The following is a 20420-nucleotide window of genomic DNA, read 5'->3' on the forward strand; positions in this document are numbered from 1 at the left end:
TGAGAAAAGGCATCCTTGGCTCCATAATTAGAGTGAACAGAGTCAACCAGGGCTGATGAGCATGGACCATGAGGCCAGACAGACAGATAGACAGACAGAGCTGGGTTCTGGTCCTGCCTATGCCCTCTGCCCCTCACTTAGCCTTGGGCGGGTTGCTTCACCTCTCTTGAGCCTTGGCCAGTGGACTGGGACTGAGGATGGTGCTGATGTCACAGGGTTACTGTGAGCAGCTGGTGAGTGCCAGGGCGGCAAACACCGTGGTTCTTGGCACAGCATAAGCTCTTGCTAAAGAGGATCTGATGAGCCTTGAAGTGCCGAGTGTGGTGTCTGGCACACAGTAGGAGCTCTATAAATGGTTGCAGATGTGGTTCGCTGTGTTCTTGGGGGGGGGGCAGAGAGATGAGGGCAAAGCGTGTAGAGCCGTGTCTGGGAGCTAAGGCAAAAGTGGAAACAGGATCCAGATTAAGGGTATTACTCATTGTTCTTCCTTGCGGAGACATGATATTCTGTGTGTGACTTGGCTAAGCTTCCCACGAGGGTGTCTAGGGCAGAGAAGACTGGTGTTCTTCAGGCTGTACTGGAAGGAGAGTGGCCTGGAGTTTTCTCTGTTTCTTCCTCCAAATGTGGTGATATCCCAGTGCAGGGGGCCCGTTGACATGAGGAAGACTTGCCCTAAGCGAGCGCCACCTTCTTTCTCCCCATGTCCCCTGAAGCCAGAGTCCCTTTTCCATGATTCCTTGTCCCTTAGGGGTAGATCCCTCCACTGGACCCTGCCCCACCACACACAGACCCCCTTGGAGAGGCCTGCAGGGGCCGTGAGTGGGCGGCGCTGCTGCAGCTCCCCATGGCTCCACACGGGTGTCACTCAGGCCTGTGCTGAATCCAGTCCCCGCACAGCAAGCCGCCTTCAGCCTGGAGCGGGGAAGAAGGAGCCTGTGTTCCTGGAGCCGCTGCTGGCCCTGTGCCCGCGCCAGGCCGAGCTGGAGCCAGTGTGCCAGCAGAGCCGGCCTTGTTCACTTGAGCACTATGGGGAGCTCGGGGCTGGCCACCCCCGGCTCCCTGCAGCTAGGAAAAGAGAGAGAGAAGTTGCCAAGGTCCCCTGCTGAAGGGCACTTCTCTGAAGAGCTGGCTTTCCCTCTGAGTCCAGCCTCTCCCTGGACAGTGATCCTGGCTTCTTCATTCCCTCTTCCCCAAAGATTACTTCAGAATTGCCTAGAAGCTCTGGAGATGGACTGCCTGGTGTAAATCTCAGCTCAGCGAAGCTCTGATTTGCTCAAGCCCTAACCTCTCAGGGCCTCCATTTCCAGATCTGTAAGATGGGGACAGTAGAACAGATCTTTAAGGGCTGGTGCGAGGAATAATTGAGTTGAGGCAGGTAAGGTGCTTAGCGCAGGGCCTGGCAACCAGCGTCGTTTGTATGACTATGAGCACCTGATAAACTGAGACCTTGCTTTCTCAGTGACATTTATAGATGGGAAATGAAAGCAGGTTTTCTCAGCAAAGGCTCACTAGAAGGTTTGGTTTGACTCAATCAGGTGAGGATCCCTGAGGTCCAGAGAGGGTGAGTGTTTTGCCCAAGATCACATAATAGACCACAGTCAGACTCCAGCATCTGCCTCAGCTAATTTAAGTCTTTCAGGGTGCAGTGGGGTGGGGTGGGGTGAAGGGATGAGAATCAGCATTGCCTCTGCCAGGCCATGGGGAGCTGTGAGCTCAGCACCTTCCTCCTCCTAGGGGCATTCCACCCCACAGGCCCCAGGGCCATTCTGCAGGAGTCAGGTCGGAATGTGATTTTTCATTCTCTGCCCGGCTTCCTTTCAGGCAGCTCTGATAGGGGAACCTATTCTCCAGCCTGGCCACCTGGGGCAGCCTTTGTTCCTCCAATGTTTCAGAGCACTTGCCAGGGGCCTCCATGGAGCCTGATCAAAGGAACGGGGGAAACTGAGGCCCAGAGAGGTCAAACACATTGACTGACTTGCATAGCAGCCAGATATTTAGATCTGCTGTGCAGGACATAAAAGGGAAAGAAGAGAATGTTTTTAGGGGCTCTCTTTCTCTGGCATGGGCTTAAATATTATGGCTGTGGCTGGGGGCAGTAGTGAGGGTGGCTGGGAAGGGAGGAGATTTGAGAGAAAGAAGGTGGGCCTGTTTAGAGAAAATACACTCACTGTACTCCATAAGCCACGGTTTCTTACCTTGGCACTGCTGACTCTTGGAGCCAGGTAATTCTCTGTTGTGGAAACCTGGCCTGTACGTTGTTCAATATTTAGCAGCATCCCTGGCCTCTGGCCACTAGTTGCTAATAGCACCTCTTCAGTTGTGACAACCAAAAATGCCACCAGATATCTAAGTCTGTAACTCATCAAAAAAACTCCAGGAGCTACCTATTCCTATTTGTTAGATGAGGAAACTGAGGCACAGAAAAGCTAGCCCTCCCGCCTCCCACAAATCAATGAGTGAGCAGCAGAGGAGAGATGAGACCCTGTGGTCTGGCTCTGACTGACGCTGGAACGTGCCTCCCAGCTCTCCAGGCTCTAGGAACTTAGCCGTTCCCACCTGGGACAGTCTCATCTGAGTGGAAGCTGGGTCTCCAACTTGTGGTCCAGGATCTTATGGTTCTACTGGGTCCGTCTCCAACTCTGGGTGTCTGTGATTGACAGCCCTACTCCTTCCATGCTGCCCTCCCAAGGAGATGGCCCTGCAGCGAGATTCTGGGAAGCAGAAAGTGCCTCCCCCTCACTGAGCTGGAGGAAATATGCCCCTGTTTGCTTATTTAACCCTTACAGCAGCTTGCTCAGGGAGAAGGACCATTGTCCCTATTTTATAAATATTTATATAAGGGCTCCCAAAGAAATCAGATGAAAAGTCCTGAGTCCCTTACTTACCTAGTAAGGGATGTAAAGGATCTAATATGGGATAAAAGATCTCATATCGAATATGAAATGGAAAGAAGTGGTGGGGGAGGGTCAGCAATCAAGAAATGACCTTGGGGAAGGACCTATGTGAAATTTATTTCAGCACTTCAATTAAGAATGTTCTTAATTCCAAGAGCAATTCAGTGGTGTTGGTTCCTGGGAAACCCATCCCCAGGGACTGTGGGATTCCAGGCCACCCTCCGGAGGGCCAGCTCTCACTGCATCCTCTTCTCTTTCTGTTCCCAGGGCGACATGGGAGCACTGGGTCCGATTGGCTATCCAGGACCTAAGGGCATGAAGGTAAACAGGGCCATACCCTCTTCCAGGCCCCCTCCCAGCTGGGCACCCCCTGACCCATTTCAGCCCAGAAGGAAGGGCATCCAGACATGATGTTGGGGGAGGGGAGGACGTGGCTTGGAGGGATGCTCAGACCAGTGCTGGGGTGGAAGTAGGCAGGTCAGGATCTCAGTCCTCCCCAGGCCTGAGAGCCAATTATCTGTTTGTCATTCGTGCCAGACATCTTTACTAGACAGCAGTCCTCAAGCTGAGCATGAGTCTGATGTGGTTCCAGACTTCAGGACTCTGAAAGTCCAGAGGGGAAATCACCAGGGGCATAGACACTGCAGTGGCAGCCACTGAACTCCATGCATCCCTGAGGGGGATGAGCTTGCAGGAGAAAGATGGGCCCAAACCGCTAGGGCCGTGTTCCAGAGACGACCTTGTTGGCCGGCTCATGAAGCCCATCTGTCCCCATCATCACACTTTCCCCTTGGATTTCTCCAGGGCTCTGGCTCATGAGTCCTCCGCCCCTTCTTATGCGCCTTCTCAGTCCACTGCGCTAGGCGCTGGGGTCAGCGTCCCTTTTACAGATGAGAACACTGAGCACGAGGGGCTCACAGCAAGCCAATGGGTGTCAGCCAGGGCTCCTGATGTCTGTGGCTTTGAGCCACTCTCACAGCTGGACCCCCGCCTTTGTTTTGCAGGGACTGATGGGAAACGTGGGGGAGCCCGGACTGAAAGGTGATAAGGTGATCTGAATACTCCCTTGTTGCACTGTGTTTTATCTGCATGTGCTGCCCGCCCTCCCCCCACCCCCCCCACCTCAGCGCTGCTGCTGACTTCTCACCTGGTCCACCCCTCTGCACTACTCCTGTCACCCCCGCCAGGCTCCTATAAATCTCTGCTCCCTGGCTTCTCCCTTGTATCTCTGTGGGGGCTCAGACAGGTGGTTCTGGGGGCATGCAGACTTGGCAAATAAAGCCTGGGGGACTGTTAAGGCACAGCCGGGAGTAAAACAAGGCAGGTGTCTGAATTTAGAGAGCCAAGCTCAGGTGAGGGTCTGGCTTTGAGGCCAAAGCCACAGAATAAAGAGGGCAGGCGTGGGGGATGAAGGTCGGGGGTGTTGCTGAGATGATGGGCCTCAGAGACCTCTCCAGGCACAGGAGGAAACAAATTTGTATAAACTGTCCAGTTGGGACTGGGAACCATCACAGACAGATGGGAAAATGCGACAGAAAAGCCTGGACGGGCCCCTGAGCCCCTGCCCCACTTTCTTCCCAGTTGCCACGGGGAGGCCACCCTTGCCATGTGTCCTTTGCCCAGCCTTGCAGCTGATCTCTCACGGTTTCACCCTGTGCCAAAGCAGAGCTGGAAGTGGGTAGGCAGGTCTCCCGGTCCCGAATGGGCAGTACCTGGCCTGGATCGTGCAGCACCTGAGTGACAGGGACAATGGGGGCTGTTCATGCTCCGCCCTGCCCACTTCCCTCAGTCCCTTGACAAACTTGGCACTCCAAAGGGAGTGTCGGAGGGCTTTTGGGCAGCATACATGTTCCTACAAGCCTGAGTGCAGGAGAGAGGCCAGGTTCCTACTGTACCCATCTTCAGATATCTCCTCCTTGCCCTGAGAAACAGGAAGAGGTACCAGTGCTGGGTAGCACCTAGCTGCTCTGTGGGGATTAACCCATCCCTCCTCCACCTGCTGGGAGATAGGAAGCTTGCCTGAGGCCATACAGCTGGTAAGTAATGTCAGGTTTCAAACCCAGGCACCGGCCTCCAGACACCCCAACCAGAAGCATGACTGAGGTCTGCAGGGCACAGCTAATGTGGCCCTCAGAAGCCACCTCCTCCAGAGCCTGCCTCTTGCAGTTGGGGCAGCAGACCCAAAGAGAAGGGGTTTGTCAAAGGACCCACGATGATCTCTTGGGCCCCTGGACTCTTAGAAAATTGAAAGTGCTTGGCTGTCATGGGTTCACCCAGATTATCTTCCCAGACCCCCCCCCCCATAGGTCACCAGGGGTGTGATGCTAACCCCAGTCCTTTCTCCATCTGTTTCCACCCCCTCTGTCCCCCACTGTCATGCCCAAGCCTCCAGCTGCAGCCCCTGCCCCACCCCCCAGGTCTGCCCTCTGGTGCTGCCCTGCTGGCTGCTGAGCCCTGCTTCACGGCCCTCCCACTCGAGATGGAGGGCTTTGTATTGGAGACAGGGGCTTCCCACAGCTACCTGTTTACCCTGAGGTTGGAGACATCAGTGCTCTGGAAATGTTGAAGTCATGCAGGAGGGAGAAAGGAAGTGGGGAAATGGGAATGTAGGCCGTGAGCTTTTTATAGACTCCTGTGCAGAACTGGACCTCAGCTCACTGTTTCTTCAGGAACATGGAAATACGTGTGCAACATAGAACCTGCTGACCGGGGGTGCCTGGGACATTTAAAGATGTGAAAGCTCCGGGCGTAAAAAAGAGGAGGAAGAAGTTATTTTCCTGCCCATCAAATAAGTCTTTAGGGTTAAAAAGAAGAAGAAAAGAAGAAGAAGTCTCTTTTCCACCCCTTTGGCTGGGAGAACCGGGGTTATGGTCAGCCCCTCTCCCTCTCCCTGCCCCCATCCGCCACCCTGGCCCTTCCCAGGGACGAGGGAGCCATCACTTCATGTTCTGTGGTCGTCCTGCCTGGAGTATTAGATTTTCCATGACCCAGCCTGGCCTCTGTCCTGCTTACAACCGCTTGGCTCCCTCTCCCTGCAGGGAGGCAATTTCTGGAACCAAGATTTCTGCTCCAGGTTCAGCTTTCTCCAAATCCATTGTCCTGATTCCTTAGGCATCTTTTAAAATATTCTTTTTATCCCCTTACTCCTCCTTTGGACATTTAGAGAAAATATTCCTTGGTTGCTAAAACTCTTCAACCTTGTACAGAATTTTCCAAACTGGAAAAACCTAAGTTAAGTTTTAAAAAAAGTTTTTTTTTAAAAAAAATCCTGGCTTTTGTTCTGCCAAGGAAGTTCTTCTGCTGGGCCATGGCCTTAGCCGCATGACACGGGTCCTCTAAGAGTCCCCGTTCTTCCAACTGTTCCGGGGTCGCGAGTATGTTCTGAGTCCTGGGGTCAAGGTATCATTGGTAATGACCACCACAGAAAGCTAGAAAGGAGGGCTGTGCGCGCTGGCTCCAGCTCTAAGGAGAGACGCGATCTGGTTCTGCAACAGCTCCTTTACCAGGACGAGGCGAACAAGGAGAAGAGGCCTCCAAGAGCCAGAACCCCTGTCAGTCAGCATGCCTGTGCGATACGTCATCCTAGAAGAGAAACACACAGACCTGACTCGAGACCAGCTGACTCTGTTTACATACTGTCTTCACAAGCCAGCCTCTCTGGTTCCTCAGGCTATAAGCTGGCTGGAAGCAGCTCCTTCGGAGGAGACTGAAGCTGATTCCTGGCAGAGAAACTCCCGCAGAAGGAAGAAGCGGCGGCTTGCAGCCTGGTGGTGAGAAATGCGGAGCAACAGATGAAAGCGTTCAGAGACCACAGCCGCGGGGGACCGTGGCACAGGCTGCCCTCGGTCCTGTGTGACATCCGTTGATGATGAAGAGGTTCAAGGGTCGAGAAACTGTTCCTTGGCCATGCAGGGGTCAGCCAGTTCTGCTGGAAAGGCCAGGGGACATCGGGCAGTTGAGCTTCTGTTAATAGTTTTCAGCCATCTGAGCAATCCCAGGCAAATCTGTACATAGGCTGGCTCGGTGGCCCCAGGGCCTGCCTTCCCTGCCCAGGGTCCCCCCAGGGGCGCCTGCCCTTTTCTCTAACAAGGCTGCTGCTGGTCAGATCGATTTTGGGAACGATCTCGGCAAAGCTGTACCTTGCCAGTGGGTCTGCAGGTGGGGGAGGCTTCCAGAACCCACTGTGGTCTCCATTGTAACCTTCTTTGCTGGTGTGTATTTAGGGTGAACAAGGGGTTCCAGGTGTGTCAGGAGATCCCGGATTCCAAGGAGACAAGGTAAATGCGGCAGATCCCTCCCGTCCTGCTCGCCTCTGGCCCTGGCTTCGTCCCCAGGGCCCATCAGAGGCCAGGACCTAGCTGCGAGGTAGCTTCCTTTCACACAGTCCTGTCTTCTCTATCCTCAGTCCATCTTCTTCCTGCACTTGACAGGCGTCCTGAATTATTTCCAGGCCCCCCCAACCCCCCTGCCTCTTCCCTCCCAGCCTGTCTGCCTCACTGCCATAAACATTTTCCCCCTGAGGGCACAGCTCTGCTCTGTGCTCACAAACTCACCACAGCTCCCTAGTGCTCCCAGAATGAAGGCCTGGCTCCTGATCCTGGCACCCAGGGCCTCGGCGGGGGTGCTGTCTGCTAGGCTCTTTGTTCTCCATCCTTACAGTCCCGCTGAACTGCTCACTGCCTCTCTAGGCTTCGCGCGCACACTGCTGCCTTGCCTGGTACACCCTCTGCCCAGCCCTGCCCTGTTTCTTAGGACCTGCTCCAATGCCATTTTCTCCATCTGCTCGGGGTGTGGCCATTCCATGTTCTCAGTGGCCTGAGCAGCCGGTCTGTCCCTAACCTGTGGTAGCACCTTTGCCCCTGGTAGATGGGGACTTGTGCTCAGCCCCCTGGCAGATGGTATCTTCCCCAGGCTGCCCTGGTGCAGCTGCGCTCAGGGTCCTGCACAGAAGAGTGAACATTTAGGGCATGTTTGAGTGAGTGAGTGGGTAACTGGCCTTACCGGCTGATGAACCGAGGCAGCCTGACAAGGCCAGCTCCTCTCTGTCTGTGTCCGGCACCATGTGGCCACATCTGGACCTCACCCCATCAGTCGATGGGGCCCAGATATGGCCAGCTCTCATCCCTCTTCCCCTTTCTGTCCCCTGGCTGGCCTGTCCTGACCCAGCCTCAGTGTCTCTGGGTTACCAGATATGCAGGCCTGGTTGCTTCTCCTGCTGGGCTCCAGTCTTCAGACGTCCCCAGGCATAAAGGGTGCTGCAGGGAATGCTGGAGCCCCAGAGTCCCAGGTTTCAGGACAACCTGCAAGCAGGGAAGTGAAGGGGGAACCCATCCTTTCCAAAAGCGGGAGTTCTCTGGGCCTCAGGCTGGCAAGCATGACCCAGCAGCTGTTCATCTGGCTATTTCTGTTCTTCACTAACCCCAGCCTGCTCTGGGTCTTTTCCAGGGGAGCCAGGGATTGCCAGGGTTGCCAGGTGCACGGGGGAAGCCAGGGCCTGTGGTAAGTACCTCCCATTCTGAGACCCCCAAACCTCACACTCCAAAAGGTCACTCAGGACCTTACTTCCTCCTGCAGCAGCTCTGAGTGGCAAGCAGGGCAGGGCAGGGCAGGAATGGAGATTCACCCATTTCAGAGATGAGGACACTGAGGCCCAGAGGGGCAGGAACTTACCCAGCATCATAGATAGGCCTCCATCGCTAGCAAGAATCTTGTGCTCCCCATACCTTGTAAACAACAGTAACGTAATTAATAATAACAGTGGGTATCATTTACTTATTGAATATTACTGTGTCTCAGATCCTTTCAACATCCCCAGGGGTTAGAGAATTATTATTGCTCCCATTTTACAGGCGGGTAAACTGGGGTTCCACAAGGTGAAGCGACTTGCCTGGGATCTTATAGCTGGTATGTGTAGGAGGCAGGGTTTGAATAGCAGTAGCTCTTCTAGTTGTCTAGACAGATTTCATTTGCATACTCCTGAGCTTTTCCAGCTGCTCGTAGGCAGGGGGATAACACAAGGGGTCAGTGAAAGGTGAGCCCTCCCTTACCCCTGCCTCGCCTGTAATCTCCTCTCTTCCACAGGGCAAAGTTGGAGACAAAGGATCCCTTGGGTTTCCTGGGCCTCCTGGGCCCGAGGTATGTGATGCCCCATTTCTCTTTGTCTGGCTGCAATTAGGACTGGGTGTTGTCCTTGGGAAACCAGAACTCAGAGACAGGGAGATATTTGTCTGAGATCACACAGCCAATGACAGATGGGGCTGAGAATAGAAATTCCAGCATCGGCCATCTTCTCTGCCTCTGCCCCATTCTGGCTGTGACAGTAGAGCCCTGCGAGTTTCTGACCCGGGTGAGGATTGGCTAGACATTCCTCATGACATGGAGTGAGGCAGCTGGCTCAGCTCTCTTTGCCCCACCCCCCACCCCCCCTCTAATCTGGGGACTTGCTCCTGAGAGCCGAGTGAGCAGAGCCAGGTCGTTGTCTGTCCAGGATCATCAGCACCCAGATCCTCTGGGGGTCCCCACCAAGCCCAGCCAGAGTCCCACCCACCCTCTGCTCCCTGGCCTGGGGCTGGCTCCTCTCTGAGGTCTCAGAGACAAAAGTCTGGCTCTACCAGGTTCTTCAGACCCTTCCAAAGATCACTCCTGGCAATGCCTGGATGGATGAGGGAGTGTTTCCTGAAAGCTACAAGGTCTGCTTTTCCACTGTTTTGACTTTGGCTGTGTGACACGGGCCTATCTTTAGACAAATGGGGTTGGCCTCTTCCGTGGGCCTGATTCCTTCCCCTGGTCGCTGTGGAAAAAGACTTTTCTGCGACTCTGGCTTTTCCCAGCAGCCTGGCCAGTGAGGCTGGAAAGCGCTCTCCCTCGCAGTGAGTAGGCCCCACCTCGTGCCAGGAGGCTGTGCAGCATCTCTAGGGTGAGAACTTGTTGAGTAGCTGCCACAGCATGCAGGAGGTGTTGATGCCACCAAGCACACATGGGGAAAGTGAGTCATAGTGCAGGCAAGTGACTTCCTCAGTGTCCCTGCTACTTGTAGCAAGTAAGGTCTCCTTTGGCTCCCTCCTGGGTCACTGGAAGCCACCGGGGGCTGCCTGTCCCAGCTTTGTGTTCTGTTTGGATTGGCTGACTCAGAAGATGGCTCTGCTCAGCTGAAGACAGAAGCTGATGAGCTTGTCAGCACCTCCCCGGGCTTTTGCCTCCTTTCCCAGAGACCATGGGTGGGAGCTTCAGCTCTCCAGCTCCTGTGTGAATGATTTTTACTTGTTAGCTGGCCCGATCCATGTGAGCACCAGAATTTGATCAGTGTCTCAATTGCCAAGTTCTTTCTCTCTGGAGATGGATCTGCCCCAGAAAGACTTGTTTTCCTAGGACGTAAGACCCAAAATTGTTTTGGGTCTTTTTTTTTTTCCTTTCAGTCGTCGCCTGAGAATACATTTATTGAGTTTAAAGAGAGAGGAAGGGGGAGAGAGAGAGAGAACATTGATGTGAGAGAGAAACATCAATGGTTGCCTGACTGGGACTCAAACCTTCCACCCCTTTTGTGCATGGGACAGCGCTCCAACCAACTGAGCCACACAGCCAGGGCCCAACATCCTTTTGGATGCAGACTTTTATTGAGCACTTACTAGGCACCAGATGCTGAGCTAAGTGCTTTGCTTACATTATTCCCTTTGAGCCTCAGGATAGCCCTGTAAGGTGAATGTTAGTGGTCACCATTCACAGATGGAGAATCTGAGGCCCAGAGAGGCTCAGCAACTTGCCTGGGGTCACACAGTGAGTTGGTGGCAAAATAGGATTTTGAGCCCCTCATTTTGAAGAAAAGGACATGGGTTTTGGTTACCTGTGTTAGCTCCAAATTCAGGACCATTCTCACCTTTGCCAGTGACAAGGGTGATAGGATGTTTGAGCTGCAATTTCACAGGAATTACCCAAAGGTCAAAAGGAGGAAAAGGAAAGCCACTTTATGAAGGAAGATGGAAGGGGGTATTTTGGTTTGGGGGAGTCATATACAAAAAGCTTTGGTTTTTAGCTGGCAGGAAAGTGAGGGAGTAGTGAGGCTTCCCCTGAAGTGAATGGGGTTCTGAGCTGAATTAACAGAGGTATTACACCTAACACAAGGGAGAGGATGTTCCCACACTTGCCTTTGCTGGTCCGTTCACATCCACAGAAGCACAGGTGCCTGGTGATGACTGGTTGGAGCCAGCCAGGGCAAGGGACTCGAGCCCCTGACTAGAAGCTGTTGAAGGGACAGAGAAGGACAAGCCTCTGGGGATGGAGTAACTGGTCTTCAAATTGTTCAAAGACCACTGGGGGAAGAGGGACCCTCTGTGCTTTGTGGAGCTGAGGTTGTGCAGGGGGAAGGAAAGGGATTCTGCTCCACATCACTCATCCATCTGGAAGGACTGGTCTGGGGTGAGCCAGCCCCCATGGGGGTATGGGGCAGAATCCAACATGCCTGGCCAGGACATAGTGGGGATTTCAGCTTCAAATAGGAGGAGCTGAGAGCCATTAGATCAGTGCTTCTCCAGCCTTTCAAAGTCACAGCAAACCCAGAAGGTACCCCTACCTGCAGGATCTCTGCAATCGAGGATGACCCCTCTCAGAGCAGGAGGTGGCTGGCTCTGGGCCCTGGCTGGTACAGGCCCAGGACTCGAGAAATTCTGGGTTAGACGACCTTGTATGTGCTTGTGTCTGTGCTAAACACATGCCTATATTTTCATTTAATTTTCTCAGCAGCTGTCGGGGCGTAGGGCTGGTACCACCCTCCCTGTTTTAGAATCACTAAATCCCTGTTTGAGTTCACTGCCCAGCCCAGGGTAATACCCTTCTCAGGATGGGATGGGAGCCCAGCTCGGCGCCCCCTCCAAGACCAGTGCTCTTAGCACTTCCCTTCACAGTCCCTATGGGTGACCCTGCTCTCTGCCTCCCTTCAGGGATTCCCCGGAGACATCGGCCCCCCTGGGGACAACGGCCCAGAAGGTGTGAAGGTGAGTCCCTGCCATGAGCAGCTCCAGCTGAGGAAGCTGGCACGTCTGTGGAAACCACAGGCCTCCTGGGCTGGCTCCCTGGAGGGGGAGTCCCGCCAGCCTGACTGGATGAGATGGAGATGGAGGTGCGGCCTCTGTGACCCCTTTTTGTTCCCTTCTCACTAGGGTAAGCCTGGAGCCCGAGGCCTGCCGGGACCCCCGGGGCAGCTGGGGCCCGAGGTAAGACCCTGTGGCCCTACCCCTGCCCATCCTCCCCCAGTCCCCAGCCTGCTCTGTCCTGGGTCCTGGGTCCTGGGCTGGGGGTGGGGGGGGCCTCAGCCAGGACACAGCCCAGGGCGGCCTTCGGCTTCCCCTCCAGCTCATCCCTGACAGCCTGGCTCTGTGACCTTCCTAGGGCTTTCTCTGCCCTGGCCTAGCAGGTGGGGCCCTCCTTCCCTCTCTGCTGCGCCCCACTGTACCCCACTTCCCTGAGGCTTCATTCTTGGAGCCACTACCACTGCTCCTGCTCCAGGCGGCACAGGTTATTGGGGCATTGGGATGAGAGGGTAGGACTTGTCAGCTCCGTCTTACAAGTGAGGCCCTGAGACTCACAGGAGTGAAGAGACTGCGTCCAGTCCCATGGTTCGTGGCAGGCAGGGCCAAGATTCCAACGCCGTCTGCTCGAGCCCAAAGCACAGGGACACCATGACACAGACCCTGTGCTATGGACTGCCATGCTCCCGGGAGCTGCCTGTGGCGCCCTCAGAGAAGCACATGCCTCGTACAGCCAGAGCCAGTACGTGGCCGAGAGCTCTCTTATTTACTCCCACATGATGAAAGGGATTGACAAGGTCCCTGCTGGCCTGCTGGAGCCCCAGCCGGAGGGCTGTGGGGCACTTCCCAGGCAGGCCCCGATTTTGCCCACGCACGTGTCCCTCCACCACCCACCTTGGCTCGGACCCCGGGACCTCGAGACACACCGCCCTGGCTGAGGGTGCAGGAGGTCCAGACGCAATACAACCGCAGGCAGGCACCCAGCTGGTTCTAGGTCTGGCAGGGTCCCAGTGCTGGCTTCGGGAGCCACCACAGGAGGCTGCTTTCCTGGAAGCTGGGGCAGGGGGGTGGCTCTGATGATGGCTCCTTGGTCAGGCCTGGCATGCCAGAGGGACCCGTTTGGAGGCTGCCTGTGGCTGTGGAAAGGCCTGGAGAGTCTCTGCGGGCCAGAAGTGGGAAGGGGTGGGGGGCGGAAGGAGAAGAGAAAAATGGCTCCTGCCACGTGCTTTCTTCTACACTCCCATGGCCACTCCCGAAAGCCCTCAGTGTGCCCGCCACTTGCTCACATCTTCACTCATGTGCTCATCCACTCACATGTTCACTCACATCTCCATTCCTGGCCTCTCATGCCCTCCTCCCACTCCACTCACATCCATTAGACACTGTGCACTCACCCACCTTAAGTGATGTTTGGGGGTGGCTTCAAAAATGCATTAAGAGTTCATCGCTGTCCTCCAGGAACACAACTTAAGCCCATTATTATCCTTTAAGATGATCCTCGGCACTCTTTTATAGAAGGGTAAACTGAGGCACAGTGAGCCTGAGGTCTGTCAGCAAGTCCATGGCAGAGCTCAGAATAGAACCCGTATCTCTGAGCTGCTGCCTGCGGCTCTGTTTCCACAGCACACGATGGGGTTTGACTTTCCTGCCCAGCACTGCCATGCACCCAGGCTGATCACATTCAGATGACACTGGGGACCCTACTAGAGGCTCCTGTGTGGGCTGGCCCTGAGGCCATGTCTGATGGTGCCTCTGCCCTGGGTGGGGCCAGGCGGGACACCCAGGTGCCATTTCTCTTGGTCCAGGAGGGCTCTCTTCTGTCCACCCCTTTCTCTTCTTATAGGACAAGTTTTCCAAGAGTCACGCTGAATTAACGTTCTCCTTTTTCCCTCTCTTGTGTCTCCTGACTCTAGGGAGAAGAGGGACCCATGGGGCCACCTGGGGCCCCTGGCTTGGAGGTGAGTGTTGCTGGCCTGGGGATGTGTTGGAGTTGACCCACCTGTGCCTCACAGGGCAACACTGGGTGCTGCTGTGACAGAAGTCGTCAGCGGAGCCTCAGGCCAGCCTGAGAGGGTCCTCGGCTCTTAAAGGACAGAGACAGGAGGCAGGAAGCTGGCCTCCAGCCTTGCCCACCTACTGTGTGCTGTGACTTTGGGGCCATTGTCTCATTTGAGTCTCGCATGAGAGAGGCATGGAGGCCAGTGAGGCTCAAAGAGTGAGGAGTAGCTGACGGTCTCACGGCCAGGAAGCCGGGCTGCCCTGCCTGGACCCTAACCCCGCGTCCTACCCCCCCCACCCTCTGAGCGGCCTTCCAGGAGGTGCTGGTCCCGCCCCCACCTCCATCCCTGCGGTTGCATCCATTAACAGTGCATAAGTATTTTGCTCTTGGACGTCTTGACACTCTTAAAAATAACTGAGGACCCAAAATGCTTTTCTTTGTGTGGGTTACACCTAACAGGATGAGTCATGAAAACTGAAAAATTTGAAATGTATTTATTAATCCATGGAAAATTAATCATGAACCCATTTCACATTATCAAAAAATACTAGTTAATGAAAAATAGCTCTATTTTTCCCAATCAAAATAATCTAATGAAAAGAGTGGCACCGTTTTACTCTTTTAGCATTTAATCAGTTGACCGTACCACATGTCACGTAGCCTCTGGAAATCTCGCTGACACTCGGGGGCGCGAGAGTGACACAGGCAACTGACATTTTAGTATTACTGTGAAAGCGGTTTTGACCCCATAAATCTGTTGAAAGGGTCTCAGGGACCCATAGGAGTCTCCAGACCACACTTTCAGGACCGCTGGCATTAACTCTCCACTCCCCTGTGCCCTTCATCTTCCGTTCCACCTGTTCCATTTCCTCACTCCTGGAAGCAGGTGTAACCCCCCATTTATAAATGAGGTCAGCTGGGGAAGAGAGACTTGCCCAGGGCCACACAGCGGCAGACCTTCCCTGCACCCCCAGGACAGCCTGTTGGCATGGGGCTCTGCGTCCCTGCCCGCACCCCGGGCATTGGGGCCCTCCCCCTGTGCCAGGTCCTGGGACCCCCGCCACGCTGCCCTGTCAGGCTCCTCTCACTCACGTCCTTCTGTTGCAGGGTCAGCCTGGCAGGAAAGGTTTTCCTGGGAGGCCCGGTCCTGATGGCTTGAAGGTGAGGGGACTTGGAAGTGACCAGGCTGAGGAAGAGGAAGGGGAATGCCTGGGGAGGAGAGGAGAGAGAGGGAGCCAACCTATGAAGACCCAGGATGCACCCCAAGCTCCATGGCCAGCTGTGGCATGGAGTTGGGAGAATAGTCTGTTTTCTACCAAGTAGTATTGGTAACACAAGAGAAAATGAACATAACTTGACGGTCCCACAGCAGGATTGTATTCGAGTAATAGGATACAGCGCGGCCACCGAAATGGTGCGGTAAGAGGTTTTACAAGATGTCCAAGTGCCTGCGGTGTGGCAGTGGTAGGGAGCAGGCTGTAAAACGGAGCGTTGCAGTACGTACGTGCCTGGAGCGGGCTAGTTGCTCTCCGTTGCTCCGCGTTCCATGTGCTCAGAGCAGAGGCTGCGATGTGGCCAGGGTTATCCCTGGGTGCTGGGATTCTAGATTTCCACTGTCCTCTCTGAGCCTCTGTATGTCCCCGTTATGTACAATAAATATGCATATGTGTTAACAGTTTTTGTTTTTGTTTTTAAGTTTGGGGAAAGGACTGGCCTGGGTAGGGCAGTGGTGACCTTGAGCTCAGGGATAGCGTCACTGCACAGCTTTCCAGGGATCCCTCCCTCGCCCCCCCCGTTCCCCTTGAGGGGCTGGATTTACCCTGCTGTCCTGGATAGCAATTATTGGGCCACGTTTATAGCTGGGCAAGTTTACAGAGGGTTAGGGCAGAGCCCGTGGGAAGCGGGGGCAGTTGTCCTGTTCCCTCCACTTGGGGGAGATGGCTCATGTGTCTGTATGGCCCTTCTGGGTTTGAGAGCAGAAGTCTGAGGAAGAAGCTAGGGGAGGGGGAGGCTGGCACTGGGGTTGCAACGGGCCACATCCATTTGTGAGCCAAAGTCCTAGCTAGTATGAGGCCCTGTCCTGCCCTCTGAGGTTGCGGCCTTTCTCCCTTTGACACCAGTTGGGTTTCTGCAGTGGGAGAGGTGATAGAACCCGGGTGGATTTATCCCACGGTTCTACGTGCCTCTACCCAGCTCACGCTGTAGGGTGACCCGGGTGGCTGTGGATGCCTAAGGAGCAGGAGCCACCCCAGCCTGGGGTAAAGCTGACAGATGAGGACAGGTGAGACCACCAAGCTTGAGAGCTAGAAATAGCCTTGGAGACAAATGAGCCTGATCTCCCTTGCTTATAGCTGAGGAGGCTGAGCCCAGAGCAGAGACAAGAATTACCAGTCACCTGGGATCTGGTGGCAGAGCTCTGGTGGGGGCTGCAGTCCAGGACCCAGGGGCCCTGACTCCCCAGTCCATACTTATACTGCAGTGAGGTGGCTTGGTGCCGTAGGAATGGGGATTTTGGTCAGTCGGGCAGACTAAAGTTCCACTTCTAGCCCTACCTGCAGCTGGCTGTGTGACCTCAAGCAGGTCACTTCTCTGAGCTGTTTCCACCTCCACAAGATGCAGAGGGTTGATGAAGAACCCACATGCAATGTAGGCATCAAGGTGCCGAGTAACCTGCCAAGGGCCGCTCAGAGGGCATGGGTGACTCAGGTCATCTCTAGGGCCAGAGGGTCTGTCCCAGTGTCCTTTTGTCCCTGCCATTTGGAGTCTCCAAGGCCACACTTTAGCGATGAGGTTCCTTGTCCATCCCCAGCAGTAGGGACTAAGGCCAGTCAAGGGGGTGCTCTCGAGGAGGCCTAGACTCCTGTCACTCATCCCAAGTGATCCCCTCTGTTTCTTTGCAGGGGGAGCCAGGCAACCCTGGACGGCCAGGACCTGTGGGTGAGCAGGTAAGTCAACACCAGTCTCTGGGTATAACGGCTCTCTTTACTGAGCACTTACTCTGGGCCAAGCCCTTTAGTAAGCAGTCCACGTGCACCCCCCATTCATTCCCATCCCGTCTCCCTCTTTCATTGATATGGACACTGTGTGTGCCTCAGGGTGGTGAAGTCTCTGAATGAGAGAGCTGTCAGTCGTGGTCATTCCCTACGACCTGATTCTGCAGATGTTTCTGGGGCCTTTGCCCAAAGAGGTGACATGACTTTGCTCCCAGAGCGTTAAAACTGGAAGAGCCCTCGACCCATCCACATCTGCGCTCGACTTACAGATGGGAAGCTGATGGCCAGAGAGGCAGAGCCACTTGCCAGGGGCTCTCAGTCAGGCATCCCTAAATTTTAAAGACAATGAAATTCAGACCAATGGCCCTGGCGAGTTACGAAACCAGGCGAAGTCTAAAGATGGCGGAGGTTGCAAGCATTTGTGAAAAGGGAGTTTGAGGATCACAACCTTCATTCACATGGTCTACGGCCGTGGCGCTGGGGAGAAGCAGTTCTACATGCTGTGTGGGTGACAGGCAGGAAGGTAGCGGTCTCCTCCATGCCTTTAAAGAAGGACCCCATCCCTCAAACCCTGCAAGGGGCTGCCTCAGTCCAGAAGGAGGAATGATGCCGGAGAAGAATTTGTCTCCATTGAGAGCCATCAATGGCGTGAGAGTCGCACACGATGGGCTTCCTCACCAGGCCGGCAACATCTGTTGGGGGGAAGAAAGGAATTAAAGCCGCGGGGGGGAGGACTGGATTTTTTGAGACATTTCCCGTGTCATTTGAGCGCATTCTGTGGGAAGCCCAGGAGTTTGGAAGAGCTGCTGTGGTCTGGATATATTTCCTGATTGGAAAACAAAAAGGCAATACGATCAGCAAATTTAATTTTATAGTTATGCTGATGGTAGGGCCCTCGGGAAATAGAGACTCGGAATCCTAGAACATCAGAACACGGAAGGCCCTTGGAAACTACTATATTCCAAAACCCTAATGTTTTTTGTGCCTTAGACCCCGTTAGCAGGCTAGTGAAGCTTGTGAGCCCCTTCTCAGCATAAAGTGCTTGCATGCAGAAAATACAAAACAAAGGATTACAAGGAAAATCAATTATATAGAAATACAGTTATGAAAACATGTTTCAGATGTGACTACTCCTAGATATGCTTCTTTATTGTGCAGTAGATAATGAGATCTAGCAGCAGGTCTAACAACCTCAATTTTGAAGTGGTGACAGACCTTATTGATACATTTTGAAGCTTCTGCTGTCCTGTGACATGTCAATATCTGTGACAGTTACAGCCTCCCTTTCATCACAGTATGGGCTATATTAATTGGGCCCTCGTTAGGTACGCGGCTCCAGGCCAAGCACTTTCTACACCATCACCTGCAATGGCCCCCAGCAGCCCTGTGTTGGTAGGTATTATCACCCCATTTCACACTTGAGGAAACCAGGCCCTGAGAAGGAACTGGCCCAAGGCCTCCCAGGCAGTAACATAACAGGGTTGACACTCAGGTCTGCAGGATTCCCAAGACCTGCTGAGAAGGACTAGAAACTCCTTTGACCTCTTGCTTTTGCATAGCTCCTTAGAGTGCAGCGGGCTTGCCAGGTCCTGTCCCTGTCCCTGGTGCTAGGGACACGCAGCCGATGACAAGCCTAGGGCCTTGCTTTTAAGAAGCTCTGTCAGGGGGAAGCCAGGCGTGGAAACACCTAAGGCTGCATTGTCTGGTGCAGCAGAAGACCCGCAACGGTCTTATTTCCAGGTGCCTGCCCAGCGCCTAGCAGAATGTCATGTGGGAGAAGGGAGGGAGGGAGAAAAACTCCTGGAGCAGACAGTGGCCTTTTATCTGTAGACACGGAGGACCAGCCCAGCCTCCTCCTCTAAATCAGGGTCTCCGATCCTGTCCATGCAGTGCCCACTGTAGGTGACAATACTGCCCTCTCCCCCGTGCTCTCTTGCAGGCTGGAGAGGGGCCAGTGTGCCTGCGGCTGTCAGAGCTGCTTTGCCACCCGACCCACCAGGTGGAAGCCCCAGGCCACTGGCGCTGGCCTCCTCGGCCAGCCTCAGCTCCGCCCGCAGGACAGGCCTGCCAGGAGTTCCAGGACAGTGCCCCAGGATGGGGTGGGGGGAGGTGTCCCAGAGTTGGGGGGCAGGGGGATGGGGCACTTGCTGTATGGCCCTTATTCATTAGGATCCTGTTTGGCTTCTTGTTGGAGGTTTATGACCCGCCAGCCTTCCAGGACCCAGCAACCCATAAATTTAAAGTAGCTATGAAATTTGTTTCCCTGGGCCAGTTGGGCAGGAGCCTCTTAACAGAGCAGCTTTTCTTTGCTCCACTCAGCATCCTCTAAATGTCTGACTGCTCCCTTGTGGGGAGTTCAGGGCTCTGTCTTAATCCCGTGCCCTTTTAAAATAAATTAGAATGGGATGGGAGGGAAGTAACATTTATTGGGTGCCTGCGTGCGCCACGTATTATCTCCAGTGCTCAGTATGGCCCCGGGGACGTAGGCAGGAACCTTGACCTAAAGTCCTCCGTTCTTCCGATGAGACTCAGAGAGGTTCTGTGATTTGCCGGGAGGTGGAGGGGCTGGGGTGTCCACAAGCCTGAAGATTCAACAGCGATGATGTAGGTGAGGTGCCAGGTGCCAGCCCTTGTTACCAATATTGCTGTCACTTGAAAATGCTCTAATTTATGTTTCTTAAAGGAAGTTGTTGCCAAAGTGAAATACTCAGTTATCTTCTGTGACTTGTTAGCCAGGACCTCGTACCTTGGACCTCTCACTCTCTCACCTCACACTTCAACCCCAAAGGGTCTCTGAGCCCCGAGAACCAGGACGCTCCATGGGTAGTGACGGTGCCGAGGGAGGAGGCAGATCTGTGGCCTGCTCACAGCCACAGGCTTTGGAGGCCCCGATGGGAGCACAGGTGCCTGGAACTTCACAGCCCCAGGCTACAGCAGCAAGGCACACATGGTCCTGGCCAGAGGTGCCGCTCTGAAACCAGCCCTGAGACCCCCGCAGCTAACCCCTTGGAACTGCCTGTCGTTCTATTCCTTTAGTTGGCTGACAGGTTAGAGCTTCACTGGCTGAGGGCACAACGTCTGATCTATTTCTGATCCGGTTCAAGGTCTCCTTTCTGAAAACAGTTGGAAGACAGGGAGCAGACATTCTGGGACCAACCCACTCATCTCTCAGTCTTTGCTAATTCTTCCCGAAAGTCTTGGCTGCAGACCTGGGTTCTTCCAAAAGCGTTTTGTTTCCCCTGAACCACACAAGAGCCTCCGTCGCTTGGATTTTCCTTAGCAGAGAAGAGTGTGGGGTCTGGCCAGGGAATTGTCTGCCTTCCTGGGTGGCTCCGCTAGGCTCCTCACCCTGGTTGTGCCCGTGTTTGCCTGCTCAGGGCAATAGCGAGGCTTGCAGCCACCTAGACAGACCCCTGGAAGGCAGAGGCAAGTTATCACCCAGTGGAGTTAAAAAGAGCAACAGGAACCACAGTGTATATATGTGTGTGTGGGTGGGTGTGTGTGCACCCACGTC

General features: G+C 54.5%; 1 protein-coding gene across 1 annotated transcript in view; it reads left to right on the forward strand.

The window, feature by feature from the left end:
- COL27A1 (collagen type XXVII alpha 1 chain) overlaps window positions 1–20420 on the forward strand; it is a 126080-nt gene that overhangs the window by 56001 nt on the left and 49659 nt on the right. Inside the window, exons 15-24 of the mRNA XM_090274618.1 lie at window positions 3162–3215; window positions 3899–3943; window positions 7118–7171; window positions 8340–8393; window positions 8976–9029; window positions 11828–11881; window positions 12047–12100; window positions 13828–13872; window positions 15021–15074; window positions 16814–16858. Coding sequence (XP_090130744.1) covers window positions 3162–3215; window positions 3899–3943; window positions 7118–7171; window positions 8340–8393; window positions 8976–9029; window positions 11828–11881; window positions 12047–12100; window positions 13828–13872; window positions 15021–15074; window positions 16814–16858 — 513 coding nt within the window. The remainder of the gene's footprint in view (window positions 1–3161; window positions 3216–3898; window positions 3944–7117; window positions 7172–8339; window positions 8394–8975; window positions 9030–11827; window positions 11882–12046; window positions 12101–13827; window positions 13873–15020; window positions 15075–16813; window positions 16859–20420) is intronic.

Source organism: Furipterus horrens, unplaced genomic scaffold (assembly GCF_987537825.1).
Source record: "Furipterus horrens unplaced genomic scaffold, mFurHor1.1.pri manual_scaffold_4, whole genome shotgun sequence".
NCBI classification, from domain to species: Eukaryota; Metazoa; Chordata; class Mammalia; order Chiroptera; family Furipteridae; genus Furipterus; species Furipterus horrens.